Source organism: Esox lucius, chromosome 8 (genome assembly GCF_011004845.1).
Source record: "Esox lucius isolate fEsoLuc1 chromosome 8, fEsoLuc1.pri, whole genome shotgun sequence".
Taxonomy (NCBI): domain Eukaryota; kingdom Metazoa; phylum Chordata; class Actinopteri; order Esociformes; family Esocidae; genus Esox; species Esox lucius.
Genome location: NC_047576.1, coordinates 10977439 through 11004586, shown reverse-complemented (window position 1 = coordinate 11004586; position 27148 = coordinate 10977439). Strand labels below are relative to the sequence as shown.

Sequence of the window (27148 nt, the reverse complement as noted above, 5' to 3'; positions counted from 1 at the left end):
GGAAAGTGCAACCTTCGACTTCCTGCTATATGAAAGACCCAAACACCTGTCTACGTCTGTCATTGGCTGGCACAAATTGTTGGCAGGGCCCTTTGAGATCAGTGAGATCCTGTTTAACCGTATGGACATGGCACACTGCAGTGTGGTTTAGGAGCGTTTGTGACAATTCTACAGTTGTACGGTGCAGTGGCTATTACGCTTTAGCTTTTTGTGAAAAATGTCCTTATCAAAATATTTTTATGCAGCCATTCTGTTAATCTAAAACACAATGTATGCAGTTAGCTTTGGCTGAAGTTGATTCGACAGTGTATTAAAAAAACGTCATCCAGTCACCAAGTTTACAGCTATAGTCGACCATCAACTACGGAATTGTCTTCTTCCAGCACAAGTGATATGTCTGCCAGATAGCATGCTAGCAGTGGGTCGAGGCAATAATAAAAAAATTTAACAAACCACATAGATTTTATAGTTTATTATTCACTCAATGTTAACGACGAATGTAACGTATAGGGAAGGGCCTATAGCTTACCAAAAAGTCAGACAATAAACCTCTTCGAGTCTAGAGTATTGACTCGCTCTCTAGTTAACACACAGCAATTACTGCCTTGGTGGCCAGCGCGTCGGCAGTTACCGCTCTCCTGCCAATCAGGAGAAACTCTGGTCTAGAGATGACATTATTATGGAGCAGTAAAAAATAAAGGAAAAATTACATTCAGATCCATCGGAATTATTGGTGGGGGACATTTGAATGGTCTCTAAACACTGGTGGGGACATGTCCCCATCTTCCCACCCTAAATCTACCCCCTTGCTGCCAATCTAGCACAACTACATTCCGGTGCTCCGCAATGCATCCCGCGCAAGAACAGGATGCTTTTTGTTTTATTTATACAGGGAAAACCAGGAGACCGAGGTCTCATTTACAGTGGTGGCCTGTATTACAACAAACAAAAACATGAAAAATAAAACATTTTAAAACCAATATAAAGCACAAATTCAACCTAAGGTCCTCTTGCAGATCATTCCAAGTTTAAGCCATGGTATATTGGTCAAATACCAGAGCCCCTCTTTCCTTATTGCTGACTTGTACCACTACTTTCAGCCAATCAGCATTCGGGATGAAGCCATCCGCATTATAATATTGCAAAGTCAAATAATTGAACTAACAACGTGAAAAAGTCTGTCCTGAGCAAGGCATTTAACCCTAATTGCTTCCAGATCGTTTCTGAAAATCGGTGTGTTCTAATTCATACTTACCTGGACAGTTAACCATTAATCAGATAATATTGCCCATGCTTTCGTGTTTAGGCTTTATGAACGGTGTGTATCTGCGCCGTAGGGGAATGTTTCCTTATAGAAAATTGTAGTTTTACGCATTAAAACTGATGGGGGTGATAGCTCATAGGTGCATTGGGCGTTCTAAATTATCTGACCACATGAAGAGCACAGGTGTTACTATGTAAGTGTGATGAGTGGGGAGAAATCGTTCCCTCACGGGTCTCCGCCAAAAGTATACCGCCATCCAACAGACATTTTCAGTCGTTGTTCATGTACAGCTGTTCAACCTCTTAGGCCAAGTATATTATATTTTAATTGTTTACTATAGAAATGCGTTGTATATATTATAGACAGTTGATTACAAAATTAAATTGCCCCAATCAAATAGTAAGCGTTACATCACATGCACTTTTCTTCCCTTGAAAAAAAAAAAACCATGAGCGGATGCGGCTGGGCGCACTGACTGTTTGTGGTGAGCTGTCAGTGAGCTTGCGCGCTCAATGTGTGACGAGAGGAAAGGAGCGAGGCAGCAACAAACGTGGCTGAAGGTTGGAACGGATGGAAGAGCAGCGCCCGTAATTGGTAGAACAACAAAAAAGTGGAGAGTCGGGGGGTGGGTGGGGGGGCTGTATGTGAAACTCAAAGAAGTCGGGATGGACGGCAAAGGCACATTGAAGATGTTCGCCCGAAAGAAACGGGAATTGATCAAAACCCCTTCCATCTCGAAGAAGAGCCGAGCAGGAAGCCCTGGGCCACAGAGCTCATCATCAGTAAGTAGCAAGACATCTCTGATTTCCTCCCGTCACTCAGACCGATTTCCTACTCCGCTGCTGTCTGCCGCCATGGAGCAAGGGGACATGGGGTCTGTACAAGAGGTCAAGCTTGTTTAGACCCGACGTCACCTACAATGACAGGTTTAGTGGGGTTTTTTAAATGCTAAAGATGAACATTTTAAGGTAACTTATGGACAGTAGAAATGTGTTTATTTGATTTTAGATTTAAAGTAGCTGTGCACTTCTGGAATATTTTGTTGAATGTTTATGGGAATTCGTGTCATAGCAAGCTTTGAAGTATAGGCTATTGACACGTCTGCCTATTGATATTATGTTTTGTTGCTGGATGACTCATTTTGGAAGCAGTCATTGGAAATGTTTTTGGGTTACGAAGCAGCTACAGCCTGGTCAGTCACTCTAGTGCAATCAGTCATTCAGTTTCAAAGTGACTGAAGATAGATTATGTCAAAGCAATAGGGACAGGGGCCATGCTGAAACGTGGTGGCAAGAATAGTTACAACCCCTACTCCACCAGTCAGAGAGTTAAGAAAGGGGAAGATAAAGCCAGGAACAAATTGGATGTACTACCCAATAAACCCAACGTCTGGCTTAAACAGGTAGGTCAAACGCATCCAATTTAATAATGTATCCACCTTTTAAGCTTTATAAATCATTCTTGTGAGAAGGAATGAGTGTGCCTGTTTTTACTGAGGTGATACTTATCAGTCAATTAAAGAAAATGTTTCTGCGCAAAACTTTTTTTCATACAGCATGCTACATTCAAACAAACACAGTACCATAAAAGGAGTTTCTGAAATAATATCACGCTTTAGCTGTAGTTGTTGTAAGAGCACCTCCCATTGGTAAGGTGTATTGCTGTTGGTAGCCTAGCCACAAAATGCATCTATCATTGATACTGTTTTACGGTGTGTGTTTTAGGCCCATATGTGACACCACTGCGTCTGGGATTTGTAACACTTTGATGTGAACTGACTTATTTAGTCATTGTATTACAAGATTTGTTATTGTGTTATAGAGGTACAAGGACATGTTGAGACACCTGCTGGCTTGATTTCAGTGCTTGTTCATCATGTCTCATCAAACCAGATCAATGTTGCTGAAAGAGCCTGAGTATCTCTTCTCAGAGAGTTGTTGTAGGGTGTGGCAATAAGCAGAGTCAGGAAGTATTACACAACACAGGATCTTGTGAAAGTCTCCATGTATCTTGTTACCAACAACAGTGTGTCAAACCACTTGTCAAAAGGTCTGTCACATTGTCCTAATGTTTTGGTAGGAAGGTACAAAAACAATGTCACCAGATGTCTCATGTCCCGTCACCCCTCTTCTGTCACCTAGCTGTCCATTCTCCAGGAGCAGCCTCGTTACGATGCTACCAACACACCACTCTCTTCCTCCACCTCCACCCTCCTAACTACCACCGGTGTCCAGCTGGACTCCTCTGTGTCCTGTCCCAGCACCCCCAGTGCCCAGCATAGCAAACTGGTGGGGGTGGGCTGCCCGTCCCCAGGCGTCCCCATGAAGAGGCCCACCGCCCTTAGCCGTCATGCCAGCGCTGCTGGGTTCCCCATCCACTCCTGGGTGTTCACTAAGGGCCAAGGTAAGGGCGCTGTCACCCCGACCACCCAGCTGGACAGCCCAGAGAGCACAGCCATTGAGGTGGAGGACATTCCCTCTCTGCTGAGGGACGTGGCCCGTTTCGCTGATGCTGTGGAGAAACTGAAGGACGTCGTGTTGGGAGAAGGTGAGTGAATAGGTTCATGAATTTCTCCTTTGTCCGGTTAAATATAGACGCGGGTAGGTGACAGTCAGGCCAGGTCACCCACAGGGCTTGTCCAGCGCTCAGAACACTATAGATGGTGGTTATATTTTGAGTGCATGGAACCGACAAACAAGCTATGTCTCCGGAGACATGATATTAATTTGGCTGTTAGACAGACTCGCTTGGAGATGGGAACAACTTAGCTTTAGAGATCCCGGGTCGAGATGTTTCAATGTTGGCATGTCAATCATGCGTTTGTTATTGGGTGTGGTTTAGGCTGCATCGTGACTGTCTACTGTTGTGTTTCTTAATGTTGTCTGTACATGTCTTCGCTAGTCTTACTAAATTGGCTTTTGACTCCTCACTTCTCCTGCTCAACACATGCTGTGTGGGTAGAGGGGCAGGGCGGGGCTGGCTTTGCTCAAACTACCCAGAACCCCCTCTTTCGGTCTCTTGTTCACTCACGCAGAGGAGCTGCAGCGACCACACTCGAGCAGGAAACCAGATGACTTTTTGCTGCAGTTTCTGACACACTGACTCTTTAGTCTGTGCTGAAATAAAAAGGCCTGCATAGTGGTTTTCCTGCTGCAACAACAACAAATTCAGTTGGGCCTGAAACTGAAAATTATCGATGAATCTTCTTCAAATCTGGCTCATTATGGCAGCCGAGGGCACAGGCAGGAATGGTAGCGGTCTTCATTATGAGAGTTGGTAAACAAACTAAAATTTAAGATTTTTTTTTTTTTTTTTTTATTGGAGCAAAGGGTTCAGTTCAGTTTATTCCAAACCATTTTTAGGCTGTTAAAGCAAATGATTTTTGTGTTGGGGTGTATTCACCTTATCTTACTGTAAACCAGCCCCCCCTGTGACTGGTGTAGAAATCCAAACAGGAAGCCATGATGGATGATCTTTGACGGAGGGAGCTCATTTTGACTTCCTCCTAACGTGGTCCACAGCATCAGTCCGACCCGTAACCGTACTACTGTCAGACCAGCCTAGTAACGGTCTCCCTGTTTCGACCCATTGTCTTCTTTTTTTTTTTTACGTTCCTACTTTTAGTTGAATTTAAGTGCCAGTGTTTTAATCTACTTCAAAACGTGTTGATTTGATTTGTTCTGATTAAATATGATCGCTTCGCAGACACAGCAAAACACATCTGCTGTGCCCCCCGGTTCCCTGCCACTATTCAGTGGGACAGACAGTATGCTGGACATAGGAAAAGGAGACTGGGCCAAAGGGGAAATGGGAAGAATTGAAGCTGTACCAGTCAAAATGTCTGTTTGTGAGAGCTAGACGAGGAAGTGAGCTGCAGACGTGTCACTGCTCACATCAAAGCAGATCTAACTGTTCCTCTGTGTTACTATTGGTCATAAATCACTCCCTGTCAACCCAGGCTGTGACATACCTCAGAGCCTAGAAATCAGTGACTAGAACTGGCTTGGATTCTCTAATCCTGGCAATTTGATTGGTGAATTTGACAGGACACTCATTGGCTGCCTGGCATTATGATGGAATTATTTTTATTCAAATAATGCTGAATTTCATGTTAAATAATGTTAGAATTTGGATTTCTATGCCTTAGACACAGCCCCCACAAACAAACATCGCTGGGATTGCTCATTGTTAGAAGCCTTTAGATATGTATCTGCTAAATTGCTAAAAAGTCAATGTTTTACAGGATGATGCATGGAGAAAATGAGATGGAATACCTCTTGTGTTTGTGGGTTTTTATAGTCACGTTTTAGCCCCTCCCATTTCTCCGCCCCACTTTCTTTTTTTGCAGATTGTATCTGCGGCCCTGTCTCATCCCAACAACTCCCACAACACATCAAGGATTTTCCCCCCTCCCAATTTTGTGATTCCCAGATTGTGAAAATAGCCATGCCAAGTCGTAGACTCTCTTCAGCCCACTGGGAGTTGCTGTCAAGGCGTTTTGCTTATCACGCCACACGCTTAACCAGTAACAATGCAGTAAGGCAACCCTGCCTCACATCCCCACCACCCACCTAGTGTGGTTCGGAGCCCATTTGCTCTATTCTCTACCAGAGCCCGGGGTACTGCCAGCGCGCTATGGTCAACATTCAAAATCATTGTCGCAACACCCAAGATGTCCTGTGTTGCAGTGTTTTAGGCTACTTAGCAAGTTGAAACCCTGTATTTCGGGAGGGTTGAGGATCATGACAAGCCTTCCTCCTGGACATCCGTATAAAGCAATTTAGCTTTTTTCCCACAGCGCCTGTTCAACCAGGAAGTTTAACATGTGAGGGCATGCTCACTCACCTGACACCATCTGTGTGGACTTGCAGGCATTCAATCTGCCCCAGGGAGCAGAAGCTCTTTCCTCTTGGCATCACTCAAAATTGAGAAATTCTCCTGGGCCTGGGTCATTTATCATTGCTGTTATTGGGTCCCGATGGGCAGAGATGCTCTGAGCTTGTATAACACTTCATTGGGTTAGGCATGGTGCTCTGTTTACATGAGATGCTCTGAGCTTGTATAACACTTCATTGGGTCAGGCTTGGTGCTCTGTTTACATGAGATGCTCTGAGCTTGTATAACACTTCATTGGGTTAGGCCTGGTGCTCTGTTTACATGAGATGCTCTGAGCTTGTATAACACTTCATTGGGTTAGGCCTGGTGCTCTGTTTACATGAGATGCTCTGAGCTTGTATAACACTTCATTGGGTTAGGCCTGGTGCTCTGTTTACATGAGATGCTCTGAGCTTGTATAACACTTCATTGGGTTAGGCCTGGTGCTCTGTTTACATGAGATGCTCTGAGCTTGTATAACACTTCATTGGGTTAGGCCTGGTGCTCTGTTTACATGAGATGCTCTGAGCTTGTATAACACTTCATTGGGTTAGGCCTGGTGCTCTGTTTACATGAGATGCTCTGAGCTTGTATAACACTTCATTGGGTTAGGCCTGGTGCTCTGTTTACATGAGATGCTCTGAGCTTGTATAACACTTCATTGGGTTAGGCCTGGTGCTCTGTTTACATGAGATGCTCTGAGCTTGTATAACACTTCATTGGGTTAGGCCTGGTGCTCTGTTTACATGAGATGCTCTGAGCTTGTATAACACTTCATTGGGTTAGGCCTGGTGCTCTGTTTACATGAGATGCTCTGAGCTTGTATAACACTTCATTGGGTTAGGCCTGGTGCTCTGTTTACATGAGATGCTCTGAGCTTGTATAACACTTCATTGGGTTAGGCCTGGTGCTCTGTTTACATGAGATGCTCTGAGCTTGTATAACACTTCATTGGGTTAGGCATGGTGCTCTGTTTACATGAGATGCTCTGAGCTTGTATAACACTTCATTGGGTTAGGCCTGGTGCTCTGTTTACATGAGATGCTCTGAGCTTGTATAACACTTCATTGGGTTAGGCCTGGTGCTCTGTTTACATGAGATGCTCTGAGCTTGTATAACACTTCATTGGGTTAGGCCTGGTGCTCTGTTTACATGAGATGCTCTGAGCTTGTATAACACTTCATTGGGTTAGGCCTGGTGCTCTGTTTACATGCCCGTTATTCCCCTTCTGGGTGGTAGAAGGGGACGTTTTCCTAGTTCTGCCCAGCCTTTGTGCTTTGTGCTAGATGTCTAACGGTTTTGCCGAATTCCAGGTGGAATGTTTCAGTGGGTGTTGGGTCCCGTCAGGTGTATGTTTTATTGCAGTACTGTTTTCTGTATTTCACTGCTTTCCAGGAGGATTGGTTGGTTGTTGTAATCAAATGTTTTTAAGTAGATTTTGACTGGATAATTTCTCGTCTATGGCTGGATTCCTTACTTTTTGGATGAGATGGACATTATTTCTTTCCTATATCTCTGAGTGAGGTGTTGTCTGATTATTTGTTCATCCCACCGGGCTAAATTACAAATGTAAAATGCAAAACTACATAATAGTATTACAAATACTGCTGTTTTGCCAACTAATGTACACTTTGCACGCTGTACCAACAATAAAAAAAACTTGAAAAAGAGCGATAAATTAGCATAACAAGCGCATTGATTTCTGGGCTGTGTAGTATGCTTGCCTTTCTTTTGGTGCCAGTGTTTTGTTAACAACATAGAATCGCCTTGAATCACTGACACTGTCTGTCTGTCTGTAGACAAGCAGGAGAACCGTCGCCCTCTGGCCCATGAGTGTCTGGGCGAGGTCCTGAGGGTTCTTCGACAGGTCATTGGCACCTACCCCCTCCTCAACACCGTGGAGACCCTCACTGCTGCAGGGAAACTCATATCGAAGGTGAAAGGTGAGGCTACTGGCAGGCCCAATCTTTTGACCCTGTTACTACTTAATAGGGTTGAACAATCAATGTTTTCAGCACAAAAATGGGTTTTAACAATGGCAGAGGAGGGCCAGAATGAACACGTTCATTATTATGTTTGCAGGATTTCACTATGAGACGAGTAATGACACAGACAAAATGGACTTTGAGAAGGCCATTGAGACAATTGCTGTTGCGTTTAGTAGCAAGTGAGTATATGCTATGTTTTTCTGTGTACTGTGTTGACCTCTTCAGTGGGCCCTGAAACAAGCCAGAGATGAGTAATTGTTCTCCAAAATCAGTGTCTTTTTTAGCACTTGTAATGCAGTAACACTGCGTCCTCAGGTCAGAGGTCGGGTAAGGGGTTAGGTGTAATAAATGTAGAGCTGGGGAGGTAGTGTATGTGAGATGGAGAAGTGGTGCTCAGACAAATAGTGACACATTTGCATGAGGCTCAGCAAAAAACAGGAAGCGTAGTGGTGGTTTTCTTCTCTTCCGTAACCTAGAACATGAAACCAACATTGGTGCTCTGTCTCCAGATGATAATCTACAGACAAAGAATAGGTGCTTCTATCCCCAGATATTTTCTTGGGTATGATCACTGTAATTGTGATATAATCACATCTCAACATGTCCAGGAAAGAAAATGCAGTCCCCAACACCGCATAATGTTGGACACAGTCCTGTTTTGAAGTTTAAGTGGATTCCCATTACAACAGGGTGTTTGTTTCCACCGTGGGTTCCTACTGACTCAACGAAGACACAAAGAGGAAGTGAAATGGCAGTGCAAATGCACAGAGGGCCTTGCATGGAACCTGGCAATGTGTGACTCTTTATGCCCTTGTTGATTCCCTCGTGGTCACCAGAGGCGTATGGAACCAGGCGTTATGTGAACCTCGCAGAGCCTCTATGGTCCATCATGTGTCCGTTGTGTTGGTGCTCGTTGTTGGTGATGATCATGGTGTGTCTAACGGCCTCCGTCCGTCCTTACCAGTGTTTCAGAGCTGCTGATGGGGGAGGTTGACAGTAGCACCCTGCTGTCCCTGGTGCCAACAGAGAAGAGCAGGGTGAGTGTGTAAGGGGGCGGGTGTTCATTTGGCTTTCTTGGTGTGTGTGTGTGTGTGTGTGACAGGAGGTGTGACACCGTCAGAGCGGATGTTTGTGGGGCAGCGCGGCCAGCTTCCTGGCAGTGACACAAGTGTGTCTTTATCTCTGCCTGCTCTCATTTCTCCCTCGCTCGCTATCACTCCCGTTTCTCTGTTAGGGCAACACAGGCTGCCTCTGAGACTCCAGATAACACAGGCTCCTTCCAACTCATTCACCCATGCAGCTGACACACTGAATTCACCAGGCCGGCGCCCACGTAGAGCCATAGACTGTGGGCTCCGTAGAGCCCACAGTAAATTTAGCAAATGTCAGATGCTATTGTTTTCACTGGAACGTCCATCATGCAGTTGCGCTTCCCCAATGATTTTGTGTTGTGCCAGAAATAGTTTGTACATAGCAAGTGGCCATGGGCTGAGTGGTCTGAACTGTGTGTGTTTCTTCAGTCTATGGAGAACCTGTATGGAGTGTCCGGCCAGGGCCTGGAGGGAGCTCAGATGAGGAGTGACCCTCAGGACTTTGGCCGGGCTGAGGAGGTGGACATCATGCTGCAGCGTAGTGAAGGGGGAGTTGACTCTGCCCTGGCCTACGCCAAGACCATCTCTAAATACATGAAGGACTTGATGACCTATGTGGAGAAAAGAACCTCACTGGGTCAGAACACGGATTCAGCAGTCTCCTTTAACAGTGAAAATATCGGTCCAGTTTTGTACCCTGAATGAAAAATAGTTGACTCCCTTATCCTTCCCAATACAGAAGTGGAGTTTGCCAAGGGCTTACAAAGACTGTACCAGTCCAGCAAGCACAACATCACTCATGTAAGTCCTGGTCACATGGACCTTCTCAATCACCTGTATTTGGCACCAAAAAAAAAAAATCCTGTTGATTCAATGTGTATACATTTGCCCATAAAGGACCTTGGTGCTGCCCAACCATATGTGCATAAAAACAGCCTGCCTCTCCCCTCAGCCCCACATGCCCTTCTACTCCATCTACTCCCTGGCTCTGGAGCAAGACCTGGAGCAGAGCAACGGGGTTCAGCAGGCCGCCTCCACCCTGCACACCCAGACCTTTCTGCAGCCCCTGATTCAGCGGAAGCACGAGCACGAGAAAAAACGCAAGGAGGTCAAGGAGCAGTGGTACAGAGCCAAAAGGAAACTGGTCAGTTCCCGCCAGTCCTATGCATTTGCGCAGTATTTTTCCTGCTTGGATAATTTTCCATGATGTTTACAGTAACTTGTTTTACAGCTAAGACTTGAAAATACAGTGTATCAAACACTACGACAAACACTGTTCACTCTGAGTGTTTTTCATGACTTTGACAACTGACGGCCAACTTGCGGTGCTTTCTCATCCAGATGGAGTGTGAGGCGAACCTCCGGAAGGCCAAGCAGGCCTACATGGCTCGCTGCGAGGAGCATGACAAGGCCAAAGCTGCCGCTTGCAGAGCGGCTGAGGAGGAGGGAGGAGGCTCCACCACAAAGTCTCTGGGCAAGAAACTACGAGTGGAGGAAGAAGCTCGCAACAAGGTGCTGAGCCCTGTGTCTAATGTCCTGTTTTCTCTCTTCTGCTCGTTGCTCCTGGTTTCTCTGGAGTGGAATAACAGACCTGTCTCTGACTGCAAGTCAATGTAAAAGCCGGTTGCCTTTTATTTTATTTCAGCTGAGATGGGTTTTTTTAAGCCGCTTTTTAACCCCTTTTCTTCCTTCCCCATTTTCTTTGTGATTGTGTGCGCGGCCTTGCCTCATCGTCACTTTGTCCAGGCGGAGGAGGCGGAGGCTACCTACAGAACGTGTGTGGCAGACGCCACCACCCAACAGCAGGAGCTAGAACATGTCAAGGTCAACGTGCTCCGCCTGCTTCAGGAGGTCATCAAACAGAGTGACCAGACCCTGCGCTCGGTAAGTAACACACACACACACCTCTGGGACACTTGGAAAGCATTTGCCTCCACCTGGGACCTCCCTCTGACTGTTCCTCCCCTTTATTCCAGGCCACCATCTCCTACTACCAGATAATGCACATGCAGACGGTGGCGCTGCCTGTCCATTACCAGACTCTGTGTGAGAGCAGTAAGCTGTATGACCCGGGACAGCAGTACGCAGCCCACGTCAGAGACCTACAGCTCACTGGGGAACCAGAGATCACCTACCAGTTTGAGCCTTACTCCGCCAGTGCTGCCTCCAACCAGTGAGTGACTACAAGCATCACCGAAGGGTGGTGGTGGTGTTGGTTGGGGTGATGGTGGTGGTGGTGGTGGTGTTGGTTGGGGTGATGATGGTAGTGGTGGTGGTGGTGGTTGGGGTGATGATGATGGTAGTGGTGGTGGTGTTGGTTGGGGTGATGGTGGTGGTGGTGGTGGTGGTTGGGGTGGTGGTGGTGGTTGGGGTGATGGTGGTGGTGGTGGTGGTGGTGTTGGTTGGGGTGATGATGGTAGTGGTAGTGGTGGTGGTTGGGGTGATGATGATGGTGGTGGTGGTTGGGGTGATGATGATGGTGGTGGTGGTGTGCACTGATCCAGCTAAAGTCTGAGTGATAAGTTGGAGATAAGGTTACATTGTTTGTTTGTTGACTGATGTATCTGTGGGTTCAGGCAGCCAAATCGACCCCGCCACGACAGTTTCAATGCTGACCAGCAGAGCCCCTCTGAAGGTCAGCCCAGCACGGGAGAGACCACGACTAGAGAGGAGCGCAGCGCTGAGTACGCCAGAAAGAGTGCGTACTTCATGAATTTTATGCACTCTCCTCTGCTCTTCTTTCTATCCCAGAAAGCATCAAAAACCTAGAGGCAGTGCTTTTTTTTTTACAGTGCAAGACAACTCTGTGAAGCTTTGTTTGAACAGTAACTGTTATCTCCCCTGTTCCAGGACAAGGCCACAAATCATGGGGTTCCACAGTGAGTGATGCAGACAGTGTCGAAGGGGAAGGCGGCCTGGAATCTCCAACCACCAGTTCAGGTAAGACACGCTTGCTCTCTCCGTCTCCTGCAGTGTTTCGGCTGGGACGGCTAATTTTCTGTGTCTTCTGTTTAAGCTGATGTCAGTAAAATGGTGCGCACCTCTTCCACTGGGACCATGTCTTCAAACGAGGACCCCGATGAGAAGGATGGGAACGTGGCCTCTTTTGAAACCCCAAGTGAGACCTGATATCCAACCCTCGTGTGAGTCAGTTGAGTCGTTCAGAAACCATGCTTGTCTCAATGAAACCCATTCATCGCCCTGTGCAGACATAAATGGCATGGAGCCCGAGATTGCGGTTCCAACTGGGCCTTTCCGGAACATTGGGCTCTCCAAAGCCGCCCAGACTCATCGCCTGCGTAAACTCCGCACCCCATCCAAGTGTCGGGAGTGTGACAGCTACGTCTACTTCCAGGGAGCAGAGTGTGAGGAGGTGAGAGATGCCCGCAACAACCTTTCACTGTGAAGGCAATAGACAATCGGCTGCCTCTGGTGCATGCTTCTTGTTTTCTCTCAGGACTTCTACTGGCCTGTAATCATTTGAGCTATGCCCCCCTATCCTCTTCACCAGTGTTTCCTGGCCTGTCACAAGCGCTGTTTGGAGACGTTGGCCATCCAGTGTGGCCATAAGAAGCTGCAGGGTAGACTTCAACTTTTCGGTAGAGAGTTCGCCCTGGTGTCCAGCAGTAGCTCTGATGGCATCCCCTTCATCATCACTAAGTGCATCTCAGAGATTGAGAGACGAGCCTTGAAGATGAAGGTGAGGGAACAAGGATAGAAGGAAAAGGTGTGGAGCGACTGTTGTTTGAAATGCATTTTCGTTTTCCCCTCTTCCCATGTGTGTCTCTCTGTCCCGACAGGGCATCTACAGAGTGAATGGAGTGAAGACTCGGGTGGAGAAGCTGTGCCAGGCCTTTGAGAACGGGAAGGAGCTAGTGGAGCTCTCTCAGTGTTCCCCCCATGACATCAGTAACGTCCTCAAGCTCTACCTCCGACAGGTACATGCCTTTCGGCTCTTTCAGCCTCCATATTTGATTCCGCGTTTCTTTCTGAATAGGGTGGCTATCAACACCAATAAGAATGTCTGTCTGTCTCTGGTCTCCCCAGCTTCCGGAGCCTATCATGCCGTTCCGCCTGTACAATAACCTGATGGGGCTAGCCAAGGAGAGCCTGCAGGCGGAGGGAGAGGAGGCAGGGACAGGGAAGGGACCAGAGTTGGTGGACCTGGGCCCAGAAACAGACCCAGCTGTGCTGGTTGTGGTAGATAGACTCCGGGAGCTGCTCAAAGAACTGCCCAAGGCTAACGTAGCCACACTGCGCTACATTACACGCCACCTGCGCAGGTGAACTTAGGACATTGCTTAATCATTCCGTTTTGCCATGACTATCGTTAAGCAGTATGTTTATGGAATCTGAAATCCCTGAGAGAACCTGTTTTCACGTATCATGAACCTGAACAGTAATCTTTGTCTCCTCAGGATTGCAGAGCTGGAGCAGGACAATAAGATGAGTCCCAGTAACCTTGGCATTGTGTTTGGCCCCTCTCTGATGCGGCCCCGCCCCACGGGGGCCACAGTGTCCCTGTCTTCCCTTGTGGATTACCCCCACCAGGCGCGCATCATAGAGACCCTGATTGTCTTCTACACAGCCATCTTCCAGTCTAAATCCTCCAGCACCAGCAGTCGCCCGTCCTCCTCGTCCACTCTGCCTGTATGTGAACGCTTTCACTTCATGCACCTGAAGTAGCTCCGTTAATACTGGGGTTTTATCAAGTTCAAACTCAACTTCCCCATTTTAACTCATGTTTGTGTCTCTGTCTCTCTCTGCTGGTGAAGAATGTCAGCGTTGATGTTGATAAGGGTTGCAGTGTCATGGTGGCTGATCAGGAAGTGCAGCAAGCCAATGAGGAGCAGGGTAGAACAGACCTGGACAAGATGGAGGAGGGCTGTGGTAAGACATGTTTAGATGGACTAGGGCACACTTCACTGGGTTAAAATACCCTTTTCAGCTAACTCATGTTGTAAAAAAATACATTTTATTTGAAGACTAGGTTGATTTGGGCTTGTAGTAGGAAATGCAGGACTACGTTTTTTTTGCGTGACCCAGTGCCCCAAAGAACTAGGTTTCCTTAATTTGACAATTATTGGTTCTAGATGAAACAACTGAACCAGAGAAATGCAGCATGCCACACAAACTTGTCAAATGCTCTACTGTCGCTTGGATACGAGTTCTTTGTTAGGATATCTATATTACTGGCAGTAGTTCCCATTTCTGTGGTGGATCTGCTGCTGCCATTTAGACAAGGCATTATAATATTATAGCTGGACAGTATGGCAATCTTGTTACTTCTTTCTAACCGTTCTCAATCCAGGTAGTTCTCCAGGCTCCCTGGGGTCCTGTGAACAGATGGTCGACTCTGACTCAGAGTTGGAGGAGACTGGGAGGGGCTCCGCACAAAGGCCACACAGCCTGGTCAAACAGGAGAGTGAGGTCAGCACGGAGGATGACCAGCTGAGCTGCAGGAACAGTCTGGACCTCTCCAGCCAGTCTCTTCCTCACACTTACCCTGATCCTGACCAGGACCCGGACAGGGAGAGTCCCGGTCCAAATGCCACTGACCACAGCCCCCCTGCGCCCCCAGACAGCGAGCCCCCGGAACTGGAGGGGTCTGTGCAGGAGCTGAGCATCTCATTGGCTGAGCTCAATGTCAATCAGTCCAACAACCATGCTGTAGGCATGGCAGGGCTGCCCACGGCACGGCTGTGTGGGGCAAAGCTCAGTCTGCTTCCCAGGGATAGGGACTGGGATCCAGAGTTCCTCTAACCACAGCCTGCTCAGTCAACTGCACGGAAAGGCTTTATTGGAATTGCATCACATTTTATGTGCTGGTGTTTTTAAGTATCCCGGTACTTCAATAGTGGTGTAATAATTTTCTTTGGGGGGGGTAACAGTCCAGATCCTGGTTTTAATTTTGGTATTAGACTATCATATTGAAAATACTACATGGCACATCTATTATACATGCTTAGTTATGGCTGTCTTCTGCTGTCACTCATTATTGTTAAAGAGGGCTGTGACGATACCAGTATTGACGTTTCTTAAAACCGAAATCAGACTTCAGTCTTTGGTACTTCCAAATCTGCTGTATGTTGTGTTACTAGGGGAATAATACAAACTGTTACAAGTCAAACATGTAACGTGTTTAGTTTTTGTCCCACAGTACTAAAGATTATCTCAATATTTGTATTGTCACACCTTTAACTATACTGAGCTGTGAATTAACAATTTATAATATCAGTGCCTAAATCATGCCTATTTGGCAGTCTCTTTTTAAAAGCTTACATGTGTATAGTACTGAGATGTCTGTCACCTGTGTGATTGTGTTCAATGCATTTTGAATTATTCCAGGTATTTAAAGTGCTGCTGGTTTTGTTTCAGCACTATATTTGACAAAAAAGTGTCTTTAAATTGTATTGGTTTTATTAAAAGTTAGTCTTGGCTTATGTTGGATGGATTTTTTTGTATCAGCTGAATTCAGTTTGAGTTTTTTTCTGTGTAATAAGCAATAAAGAGAATGCTATTATATATGTTCTGTTACTTCATGTAGCTCTTTAGTCATTCAATTGAAATAGTGATAACTGATTATTCAGTGCTGAAAAGAGAACATAAGTGACAAATAACACTGAAACTCTATGAAACAAAGGCATGTACAGTTTACAGGAAATGGACACTGATTTGCATGTGTACATATTGACCACAACCTTCCCATTTGGTTTCTAAAGCTCAGCTCTATCTGACTTGCCCACACTGCAGATGGTAGTGTACCATGGGGACTCGTTTTAGGAAAAAGAAGGTATGTGGACATTTTACACTAATAATTCAATGCAGTATGATAAACTTTGCTCAGGCTATTAGTTCAGAACTTATGGCGCCATTTTCTTATTTCTATTTGTAGTTTTCACTGGCTGGAGAGCAAACACTGCTGCATTTTCTTTCAAAATTAAAATCTATTCAGATCTTCATAGTGACCTTATTAATGCACTTTCAATACTGAGCAAATTGATCCCAAATTACATTTCTTTATAGGAAAAAGTATGTGAACACAGTATTTAAATGTATTTAGTCCCACATTTTTTGCATGAAATTACAAAACCAAGCTTGTAACTCAACCTCCTGAAGCATGTCAGAGTAAAAACCAAGCCGTTTTAGCACAACAACGACCCAAAACACCACAAGTGGCTTTGTAACAAGTCTGAATGTCCTCGAGTGGACCAGTCAAAGCTCAGATTTGAACACAATTGAACATCTGTGTGGAGACATGAAAATTAGGTATTTCCTTTCAATAAACTGTCATTTCTGAATTCCCTTTACCAAAACATGCAAATACAATTGAGTTACATGCTTGATGTCATTGCTTGTGAACAATATAGGATCAAACATTTGCTTATTTATAATACACTTGAACAAATTAAATTTAACAAAGATCTGTAGTGTTGGATTATTTGCGAAACAAAGGAATGAAAATGTAGCCTATTCATTTTATTTGGACTTCAATGATGTAATAATTTAGGTACATTTCATGCACATATACAAAAAAGGTTAACCTCACCAGAAGTAAAGACTTACCACTTTACCAGTTGAGTTTGTTAACCCCTTTATATTATTCTAACAGTGATGTGAAATCTTACAATTTAATAAAAATGAATAGTTTCAAATGTTAAGATTTATTGTTTTACATTACAAAACTAAACAAAAGGGAAGAAAGGGTTCTTCCAACGAGACAATCCTAGAATGTGGAATAATAAGTCAACATTGTACTGGCTCAATAGTTGCTGAAGGTTTAGCAACATAGCAAACAAAAATAGTAGTATCTGAAATTGTATTGTAATCCACAGTATAGAGATGCCGGTTAGGAAACAGCTTGAACACTGCAATAGAGACACCATGAACTCAATTCCCAAATGTAATTCTTCACTGGACCAGCCTGTAGGTGATGTATCGTCCAGCAGTCTCACTGGGTCTTATGATTTTTACCACCTGTCACAGCAAAGAGAGCCTGGTTAATCATGACAAAGTTATTTCATAAAATTGTTAGGCATTTCATCAATGAGATTGATCTTGTACCTGGCCCCTTTTTAACCCAAAGTACCGGGCCACAGGATCTCCTTGTTGGATCCTAGGCAGTTGGCTCTCCTTCAGTTTACTGAGAAACAGTTGAAGGAATTCCAAAAACAAGTAGATCTATCACTTAATAGGGTATTAGATTCATTTTCTGTTAATTATCTGAAAGATTTAATTACACAAAATGCAATTTGGGGTGAATATACATTTTCATACAGTGCATAAAATATTTGTTCTGCACACCTTCCAGGTATTGGTTTTAAGCTGTGAAAGGATACTATCGTAACAACAATTCAGACAGTTCCTCCTTTGTCATGACAATGTGTTCAGGAACTAGCTGCAACAAGAAATACATGACCATTAGATGACATTTTGATAACCTCTAAACTGTACTATATACAGAGCAAAAAATTTGTAATGAATGATAATTGCAGCAAAACTTACCTCATGCTCAGTTATGTTTATTAGAAGCTCTTGCTGTAGAAATTGTTCCAGGATGTATTTGGGGGCCATATCAACTAGAGACTAACATTTTACATAAACAAACAAGAAAATGTAAACCGGGTTTAATTAAATATAAAACATAATACAAGCTTGGAAAAGCAAGATATAATCCTTCAAAATAGCTCACCTGCTTAGCTGAGGGTGTCATTCCCATCTGAACTACAATGCAGGCACGTGTGATGTTCTCTTCCTGCATCCGCTGGCAGTACATCTTAATGGTCTTGATACCAACTTTTGGTTCCTCTGCATAGGTGAAAAAGAAAAAACGCAACAACATTACACAACTAATTGCAAATTGATGCTGACTATTTTAAAATGTCAGCATCAGTCTGTCATGTTTATACTAGTGTTAAAAAATAACGTTTACTATGCCCACGTTGGTCTATACCATACCAGGAAAGAAAACAAACATCTGGTCGGTGGGGTCATCGTTGTGTGCTACCAGCACGGTTAGATCAGTCCGTCGCGGGCGACCCTCACTGGGTTTGTCCCCAAACTGACTTTTAAACTCATCCAGTGTTTGGTCCAACTCATCTTGGGTAACCAGGTAGCCTCGGTCATGACACAACTGACAAACGGTACAATGTAAATGAGAAATTGGATGGAAAGTGACTGTCCATCGTAGTGAATCAATTGAAACATGAAGTATATAACTATCATACGGCAACAACACTCCTTTCATACGCAGGTCGGCAATGAGAATGGGTTAAACAAATGGTTATTCAATATCAATTGACTAACCTGGTTAATTAGATACTACTATTAAATTACAGCTAGCAAAGGAAAATCCAATTTCTTCCCTTACGTATGTGACTTGGGTTTCACCATGATCACAAGTAGTTACCGTCACAAGATTAGTCTTGTTACTAGGTGCTAGATTATAGCTAATCATTAAAGTTGATAAAGCTAACGTTAACTGGTTACAGTAGATAACGTTAGCTATTAAACAGCTAATCTCAGGAACATTACATTATAACCCACCTGCATAATGGTTTTTCGTATTTTCCATAGCCTATACGTTTCCTCGTCGTCATCCATAGCGTTTGGGTCAGTTTAATGTATTTAACAATCAGCGCAGTATACGATATATTACAAATAGTAAGTTAATTTCTGCTTAGATAAAAGTTCCCGGTAACGCTAACTCACGTTGCTGTTATTACGTCTTTAATATATGCGCGCACAATGATTGCGTCACACGCTTTTTTTCTATACTCAAGAAAATGTTTTACTAATTTTGACATTTATTTAATTCTTATTTACCCTCTTCAAATATAATTGGTATATATTTTATTACATGTTGAAAAACGAATAACTGAAAGAGGACACTCAATGGAGAAAAACCTATACATGTAAAATGTTGACACGCTTGAGTCCGCTGGTACACACCGGTGCCCAAACTACATACGTTATTTTGAGTAGGCTACGCGCAACTCTAAATACATGATCAGACCTTGCATTGCATCAATACATTTTTTAGTGCAACGTCATCAATGGGGGTCATCTGACACAATGGCCGTGTTTGAGGAGATCTGCAAATCAACTTCAATAATATATACAAATTCAGCATTATTTTTTAGATCATTCAGTCATTCACAATAAAAAATTAAAAAATTAAAAAATATATATAATAATATTATATATATTATATATAATAATAATATTTGAAAACGTGAAATAGTCGTTAATACTAATGTTTCCTATCTCCTCAAAAGTATCTTTGGGCACGTATATATAAAAAAAACATTTGTAAAGCTGTAAGTTTTTATGCGTTACTAACCCTCAGGCAAAGGAACGTGCCCAAAGATACTTTTGAGGAGATAGGAAACATTAGTATTAACGACCATTTCACGTTGTCAATTGTCAACGTGGTGCTCAAAAACACGAATTACGTGAACAAGAAGCACACATTTTTCCAGTGATCTAAAATAGTTTTTTTTTTCAATTACTCTTATTTCTTTACCGTGGGTTATATAAGGCGTTGCATTACGATTACCTTAGCAACCGCTTGACGCAGCTTGACAACCTGAGTACGATTGATCGAACGTCTACTGGCGGGTGCCTACGTTGCTTCATTGCTGAGGTGGGATATTCCAATCTCCTCCTTTCAAAAACTCTGTTTTTGAATCCCCTCACATTTCTAAATTTACTTTGCAGGCGGAGCTTACAATAGGCCTGCAATGTACGTACGATATTGTTACAAAATGTGGCGAATAAATCCTGTCTTGGTAGTTTTTGGGACATTGGCAAGCTGTGGACTTCTTGCGATGGTACTGTATTTAACGACGATGGTATGCTTTACAGAACGAATGGCCTATGTAGAGTAAATATATTATCAAGTCATAATAATATTAATTGTTTAACAATTACATCCGTTATTTACAGAATTGGAAGTAAATGAGACTAATTTTGTAAAACAACTATTTCGGTGCAACTGTTCCTTACACTGGATAACGGACGTTAACCAGCCATTTTGGTGTTTGTTGATCCTACTACTGAAAATGTAAATAGCAAGAGGCATAACTTGGTTTGCATGTGTTTTGGAGAATATTAACTGCGTTTGTGTGTTTCAGAATGTAATTATTGTAGCCTGCCGTACGTGATGCAATATTAATTTGATATAGGTTGGTAGATCGTATTGTGTCTACATGTCAGGAAAAATATGAACACTTCTATCATTTGGATGATTTTCAGTTTATGTATTTATTTAGTATCTGTGGGGAACAGATGGTAGTGTATCTGGTATAAGAGGTCCGGACTTGCCTAACATCAAACTCAATTGTTAGTTATGTACATCGTTTTTTTCCCTGGAGACTTCAATGAGTGGTAAAGTTTGAATAGGTTTAATGCAGCAGTTTTCAGAAGAAGGGCTCAAAGAGGTGCCAGGAGGCCTTGAGATGACAAGGAAAAATAATGATAAAAATAACTATTTTACCAAATAATTCATCCACATTTTCAATCCATATCCACATCCCACACTTCAAATACAGTGTCTTGCAAAAGTATTCAAATCCCTGACCAATTCGTTCATATCACTGAAAGTGGTATACTGACATTTTGTTCTCTTTATTCAAAAACACTGAAATTAAACTTAGTTCAATGTTGTAAAATATTCATATGGAAATGTATTGTTTGTGCAAATATTCAACCCTGACGCATTGATATTTAGTAGAGCCAGCTTTCGCTGAAATAACAGCTTTTGAAGTATGGATTTACAAGCTTTGCACAGTTTCTGAATGATTTTTTCCCATTCTTCATGGCAGATTTGCCGCAGATTGTTGTGCTTGCTAGGACACTGTTTCTGGACCACCATTTTTAAATAGTGCCTAAGATTCTCAATGATTTTGAATAACCACTAGGACATTCAACTTTTTGTTCTTGAGCCACTCTGATGATGCTTTGGTGATCATTCTGATAAAAAGCTACATTTTCTCCCAGGCTAAAATTATTTGCAGACCGGATCATCTTGCATTTTTTCTTAGCTCAATCCATTCTAACTTCAATTTTAAGATGATCAGTCCCTCCTGATGAGATGCCTTCCCACAGCTTGATGCTTCCAACCATAGCTCTGGGAAACAGGGTTGTTTGGGGGACTTTAGTTTCATTCATGTAATCTGTTGGCTGGTGGCCCATTGCATCTCGAATGTGTTTGACTTGCGTCATTACGGCTGATGGGCATGCCTTGCCCATCCAATCAATATGTGTTCAGTACCACCACATGCTCAACTTATATCAGCACCCCCTGGTCAAAACATCTTCCCACAGCCATGCTGCCACCACCATAATTCACTATAGGGATGGTTTATCTAAAGGCATGGGCAGAGTTAGGTTTGCACAGCACTTTGAGTTTTGTCCAGCAAGATATGTCTTGAACTGCGTCCACTGTCATGCTTTCTGGCAAACTTCAGACATGACATTAGATAGTACTTTTTGGGGAACATATTTTTTGCCAGGTCAGTGTTATGCAGAGCCCTTGATATGGTTGGGTGGCACCAGTTCTCCACTCCCAGTCACTGAACTCTATAACTCCTTTTAAAGTGATTGTTGGCCTCTCTGTGGCTTGTCTCACAAGTCTCCTTGTGTGAGTTTTAGATTAGATTCAACTTTATTGTCATTGAGCAAGTATAGGACAACGGAATGCAGTTAGCATCTAACCAGAAGTGCAAATAGAAGAGGGCAAGAAATTTGCAAGTGAAACAATTAAGACCAATGTATGTTATAAGTGGGATGTATAAATGTACAATAATGGCAAGTTTAGAGGGACTGAGGGAAATCTCTCCACACATTAATCATATTATTTCCAGGAGCCAGCAGCTGTCATCACAATGACTGAGCAGCTTTTGTAATTATGGTCTAATGTTTAAATCTATGTTTTTCTTTATAGAAGACATTTCTTAAAATAAGTACAATCAAGCAATTTAGGCAGAAGGAACTGGCAACAAGCATTTTAGTTTTTATTAACACAATAAAAATATCTGCGTCTGTAATAGGTTTGTTGAAAGGAAACAGGGAAGATTTAATCTCTAATGTAATGGGGGTGGTGGGGTGAAATATATTCTTGAATGCAGAGGCTTTGGAGACAAAGAGGATGAAAACCACTGGTTTAATGCGTTCGTATTTGTCTCTGGCTGCACCTTATCAGAATTAATATCTTCTGAGTAAATGCTGTTGCCTAACCACTTTCAGGCATGTTATATGTGGTATTGCCTTCAACCACAGATCTGAATTGAAAATATTTGAGAACATCACCTGAAAGATATGTACTTTCAGATCTTCTGGCTTAGAAAGTGAAATCATAATTCTCCATGCACATCTGTTACTTCTATGCTATGCCATATGATGCTAAAGATATTGAAATATAATGCATTAAAAACAATTCTGAAAAAAGAAATCCCTTTGGATTTGTTTCTGGTTGCCCAACTGAGACATTTATGTAAGAACCCTTGTGTTGTGTAATTCCGTGTTGAAATACTTGAAGTCGTTGGCTTATGTCTAGTAAGAAAATCTATATTTGACATGTTAAAAACTAGTAAAGTTACTACTGTTGGAATGGTTAATACTTGTTGACGTTTTGTTTTTATTATAACCTTTTGTGTATAACAAGGCCAGTTCCCCAGAATGTGTTTACCTTTGTCCTTTGGAATTTACACTTTATGTAACTTTATGGAAGAGATCGCCAATAGAGTGTTATGTAATACGTATCACTGATTGTGTCATTTGTAATCATCCTTTGCCTGTCAACATAAAAGCATCCTATCAGAGAAGAATCTTTATCTTTCTAGTTAATTATTCTTAGTATTGGGTGATTACAGAGAAGTCACTAGGTATGTGACTCTGAAGACAGTCGGTCAAGTCACGGGATACCGTCACATTAGCTTTCTGCCTTTTTCAGTGGACCTTACTGAAAGGCAGTGATGCATTTACTAGGGTCCACTGTCCTTTTCTCTGTCTTGCTGCAGATATTGGTAAGAACATTGAGAAATTGTGAATCAAAATTTGCTTTTTGTTATGATGTCTTGTAAATAACTGGTATATGACATGTGAAGCCAACTCTTTGAAATGTTCCTTTTTGATTAATCATATGTAGAAAGAACATATTATGTATATTGTTGGAAGGTAAAAATATCTTTGTAATCAATGTCAATCACTGCTTTTCTTTTCCAAATAGATTAGGATGTGTGTAGAATTGCTGAGGGCGAAGACATTTCATTTGAATGTTGAATATCATGGGGCGCTGGGGATGTTTGCTGACATTTTGTGTCTTAACAGTGAGCGTGAGGGTGTGTGTCTTCATGCACACCAGCCAGGTATTCATGAGATGGCAGCAAACAGTGCATACATTTACTCTCCCCCCTCTAATTTTCTATTCTCACTTCTAGTCCCATCCAACCGAGGACTGGCAGAAGGCCACATCTATTTATGACTTCTCTGCCAAGGATATTGATGGGAATGTTGTGTCCCTGGAGAAATACAGGTGAGTGGGTGGAAGAATTTACCCAGCACTCCAATACAAAATGATCATAATTATAACCACAATCATTCAACACTTCCAACGACCTCCGATCTTATTTTGTGTGCGTGTAGGGGTGATGTTGTCATCATCGTCAACGTTGCCTCTAAATGAGGTAAAACCCCAGTAAACTACTCTCAGTTTGCACAGATGCACGCTAAGTACGCTGAGAAAGGTTTACACATACTAGCCTTCCCCTCAAACCAGTTCGGGAGACAGGTAGCTATATCTCTTTCCCATCTGATTTTAAATTATAGGTCTCAAGTCTACACCTAAAGCATTTTGACTAACATATTATAATAGTTCATGATTTGTTATTTTTAGGAACCTGGCACTGAAGCTCAGATCAAAGATTTTGCAAAGTCCTACAATGCTGCATTCCCAATGTTCAGTAAGATTAATGTGAATGGAGATGATGCACACCCGCTGTGGAAATGGTTGAAGGAGCAGCCCAATGGCAAAGGCCTCTTTGGAAAGTAAGTTGCAGTTGATCCAATTCCAGGGAGACATCCTAGCTAACGGGATGACCTAAGAACTCAGTTTGACTCATTCTATGGCTGTATATGACCCATTGTAAGCCTTTAGGATACATTTTAGCATTTATTTACAAACTGCCAACTAATGCTGAGTGAAGTATTTCAAAATAGCTTTGACGTCTTCAACGTAGTGAAAGAGTTTGATAATTATCACTGGGTTAATTATTTATTATTTGATCTAATTCTTGTTTTCTCCCTGTCAGTTCCATCAAGTGGAATTTCACTAAGGTATGTATTTGTTAGCTGTCAGTTATAATCACATCAGCAGAATGTTGACTAGAAGTATCAGCTGAGTGTACCCAGATTTTTGTGCCAAGGAGTTCTCTGGTGAAAGCAATGGTTGTTCATTGCAGTGGCCAAATTGAATGTTTTTGCCTACTCCGTGCCAGGCTCTTTTAACACATTTTATTATTAGGTCTTTCTGGGGTCAGTCATACAAACAGATATTTCATTGGACATTTACAGACGGATATTAAAAGTTACAGAATTAGTTTTGGTTAAACTCTCCCTTTTCCCTGCCTTAATAGTTCCTGATCAACAGAGAGGGCCAGGTTGTGAAGAGATATGGCCCAATGGATGATCCCAGTGTAAGTCTGTGACTTTCTCTCTCACACGTTATGTCTAATTTCAGCACCTATGATGGGCTCACTGACGCATTTATGACAAAGCAGCACCCAGCAGTAGCCCCACTCCGGGCCTGGAAACACCCTATATATCACTCTGCCTTCTGAATTTGGGAAATTACCCATTACTCATAGAAGCTTCTTGGAAACCTTTTTTTAAATGTGTTCACAACTCCATGAAATTGATGTTAGTGATGGAATGACTTAGTCCAGTTGAACAGAGTCTTGCTTTGTCACATGGAGGCAAGAGGAAAGTTAAGGTTTTGTATGGTTCAAGATGACAAGGGTGTTGGCCTCAACATAAGCAGTAGTCTTATATGAAGCACATAGACAATGTGAATGTATGACATGCTTTCCTTTATAGCTGCCTCTCAAACAATGAATGCAAAATCACACAGAAACAAACTGACACCTGCAAACCACTGTCATGGATGTTGCATAACACATAACATGCATTTATATTAAATCCATTTAAAAAGAGAAAGATAACTGAAAATGAATTAAAGGCTTGAATGCAGTTAATTAAAATATTCATTTACTTTCCTTCATTTCAGGTGATAGAGAAGGATCTTCCCAAGTACCTGTAATTCTTTGATGACTGAGAGACTGACCAGCACACTCATGATACTCCCCTTTTGTTCTCTCTGACGAGCCAATGGGTGTAAGGGGTGTCCAAGTCCCCAGACCAGTGACGGTCTGTCCGAAAACCTAACGGGCAGGACAGACCTGATGAAAACGGCGTGCAACCCCTTGGGGAAGGATCCCTTATACTCTGCCAGAACACTGGAGTGTAACCCTGACACTGTGCTGACCATGACCCAGAGTTTATAACAATAAACAGAAGTATTTGGTAATTAAACTAAATTGCCTTTGTGTTTCTTGTTTTGAATTCCTAACACGTACTACACACGCAGAACCGTAATAAAACCACTGTTCCCGCGGCTATGTTCTGCTGATGCTTTGCACTGAGTTGATGTGGACAAGGTTGTTCCATGTGATGCAACAAGAAATTCAACTTGCTTATCAACTGTACAGGAGAAGCATTTTTGATTTACCACCTGAGATCATTCCTTCATGTGAGTGGTAGTGCCTGAAATTGAATTTGGAATATTCTCTGTGTGAATGTTGTTACACTGCCCTCTACTGGACATAACCACAAATGGTACAAGAAATGTGTTTAAACTGCTGTTACATAGGCACAAGGAAGTGTGATACATAGCTAATATTCCACAGCTGAGCTAAGGTCTGTTCTTAAGCATGATGCACAGAGTGCCTGGAAGCAAAGCAGTCAGGTGTGGTGTACTGGCAATATACTACAAACTTCTTAGGTGCATAATTGCTACTATAAATCTCCAATGATATTAGAACTGTATATTGTAATACAGTTCTCATATGCTCTCATAAACCACAGCTTTCAGGCAATCAGCATTCAGGATTGGAACCGCCCAGTTTATATAAAGTTATAATAAGCCACGAGGGGTGTGGCATATGGCCAATAAACCACAGCTAACAAAGTTTCTTAGGTTTAACCCATCCCTGGATACAGCAGTTAGCTATGGTACAATGGCAACGTCCCACAAACCTAAGATCTCCAAGCAATAAGAACTATAGAAAGTACACATTTTAGCCAGACTGATATCATGTACAGTGGATATAAAAAGTATGTATTTTTCCCCCTCAAAAATGTCAGTTTGTTTTTCAATTGAATTGTTCACATTATAGGTCACATTAAAAGTGAAAAATGTTCTGACATTATTTATCTTTTTCTTATTCTTTTACATCACAAAAACCTGGCTTTTTAACAGGAATGTGTAGACTTTTTATGTCCCCAGTATTTGAACTACAGTATAACTATAGGTTACTATATTGGTGGGCTGGGATAGAGATTAGAATCGCTTCACACGCCCATCCACAACAGGAATAGTAAAAGATATTGAAGATTAAAAGAGGCCTTTCCACAGAAATACAATATCTATCAGGGCCTGATAGATTTCCTTCATGAACTGTCTAGTCGGCCTGTAATACACCAAATTTTATGACAACTCTGCAGAAAGATAATTTCTCTTTTAATCATAAATTTTGAAAGGTCATGGACAGGTGTCAAGGAAGAGTTACACTAAAGCTGGCCACCCTTTTGGGAGAATTAAACCTAGTATTGTTTTTTTCGTCTTTCTATTTAATTCCTGCCTATTTAAAATA

General features: G+C 42.6%; 3 protein-coding genes across 7 annotated transcripts; 2 read left to right on the top strand and 1 right to left on the bottom strand.

Annotated features, from left to right (window-relative positions):
- Nucleotides 1–1483: 1483 nt before the first annotated feature.
- arhgap45b (Rho GTPase activating protein 45b) lies at nt 1484–15672 on the top strand. 2 transcript variants are annotated; one of them, XM_010871562.4, is made up of 21 exons: nt 1484–2046; nt 3406–3811; nt 7939–8082; nt 8222–8306; nt 9092–9164; nt 9648–9855; nt 9958–10019; nt 10171–10362; nt 10560–10730; nt 10965–11102; nt 11195–11391; nt 11795–11916; nt 12069–12158; nt 12235–12336; nt 12428–12591; nt 12730–12918; nt 13019–13156; nt 13266–13501; nt 13637–13868; nt 13994–14108; nt 14530–15672. In XM_010871562.4, the coding sequence occupies exons 1-21, from the start codon at nt 1777–1779 to the stop codon at nt 14979–14981; spliced, it is 3786 nt and encodes a 1261-aa protein (XP_010869864.2). In that variant the 5' UTR covers nt 1484–1776; the 3' UTR covers nt 14982–15672. The 2 variants fall into 2 exon arrangements, with proteins under 2 accessions (XP_010869864.2, XP_010869865.2); XM_010871563.4 differs by lacking the exon at nt 1484–2046 and adding an exon at nt 2311–2666.
- Nucleotides 15673–15944: 272 nt separating this feature from the next.
- Nucleotides 15945–25813, top strand: gpx4a (glutathione peroxidase 4a). 4 transcript variants are annotated; one of them, XM_010871561.4, is made up of 7 exons: nt 15945–16011; nt 23660–23754; nt 23865–24009; nt 24115–24266; nt 24530–24554; nt 24854–24913; nt 25504–25813. In XM_010871561.4, exons 1-7 carry the CDS (start codon nt 15985–15987, stop codon nt 25534–25536), a joined length of 537 nt encoding a protein of 178 aa, XP_010869863.2. In that variant the 5' UTR covers nt 15945–15984; the 3' UTR covers nt 25537–25813. The 4 variants fall into 4 exon arrangements, with proteins under 4 accessions (XP_010869863.2, XP_012990427.1, XP_012990426.1 ...); XM_013134973.3 differs by lacking the exon at nt 15945–16011 and adding an exon at nt 19919–20050; XM_013134972.3 differs by lacking the exon at nt 15945–16011 and adding an exon at nt 19924–20071.
- On the bottom strand, nt 16685–18958 carry polr2eb (polymerase (RNA) II (DNA directed) polypeptide E, b). The gene is given in 7 exon segments (NM_001303752.1): nt 16685–17195; nt 17283–17361; nt 17558–17616; nt 17724–17804; nt 17911–18026; nt 18177–18351; nt 18765–18958. Coding segments are annotated over 7 exon segments (633 nt in total). The 5' UTR covers nt 18822–18958; the 3' UTR covers nt 16685–17129.
- Nucleotides 25814–27148: the final 1335 nt, after the last annotated feature.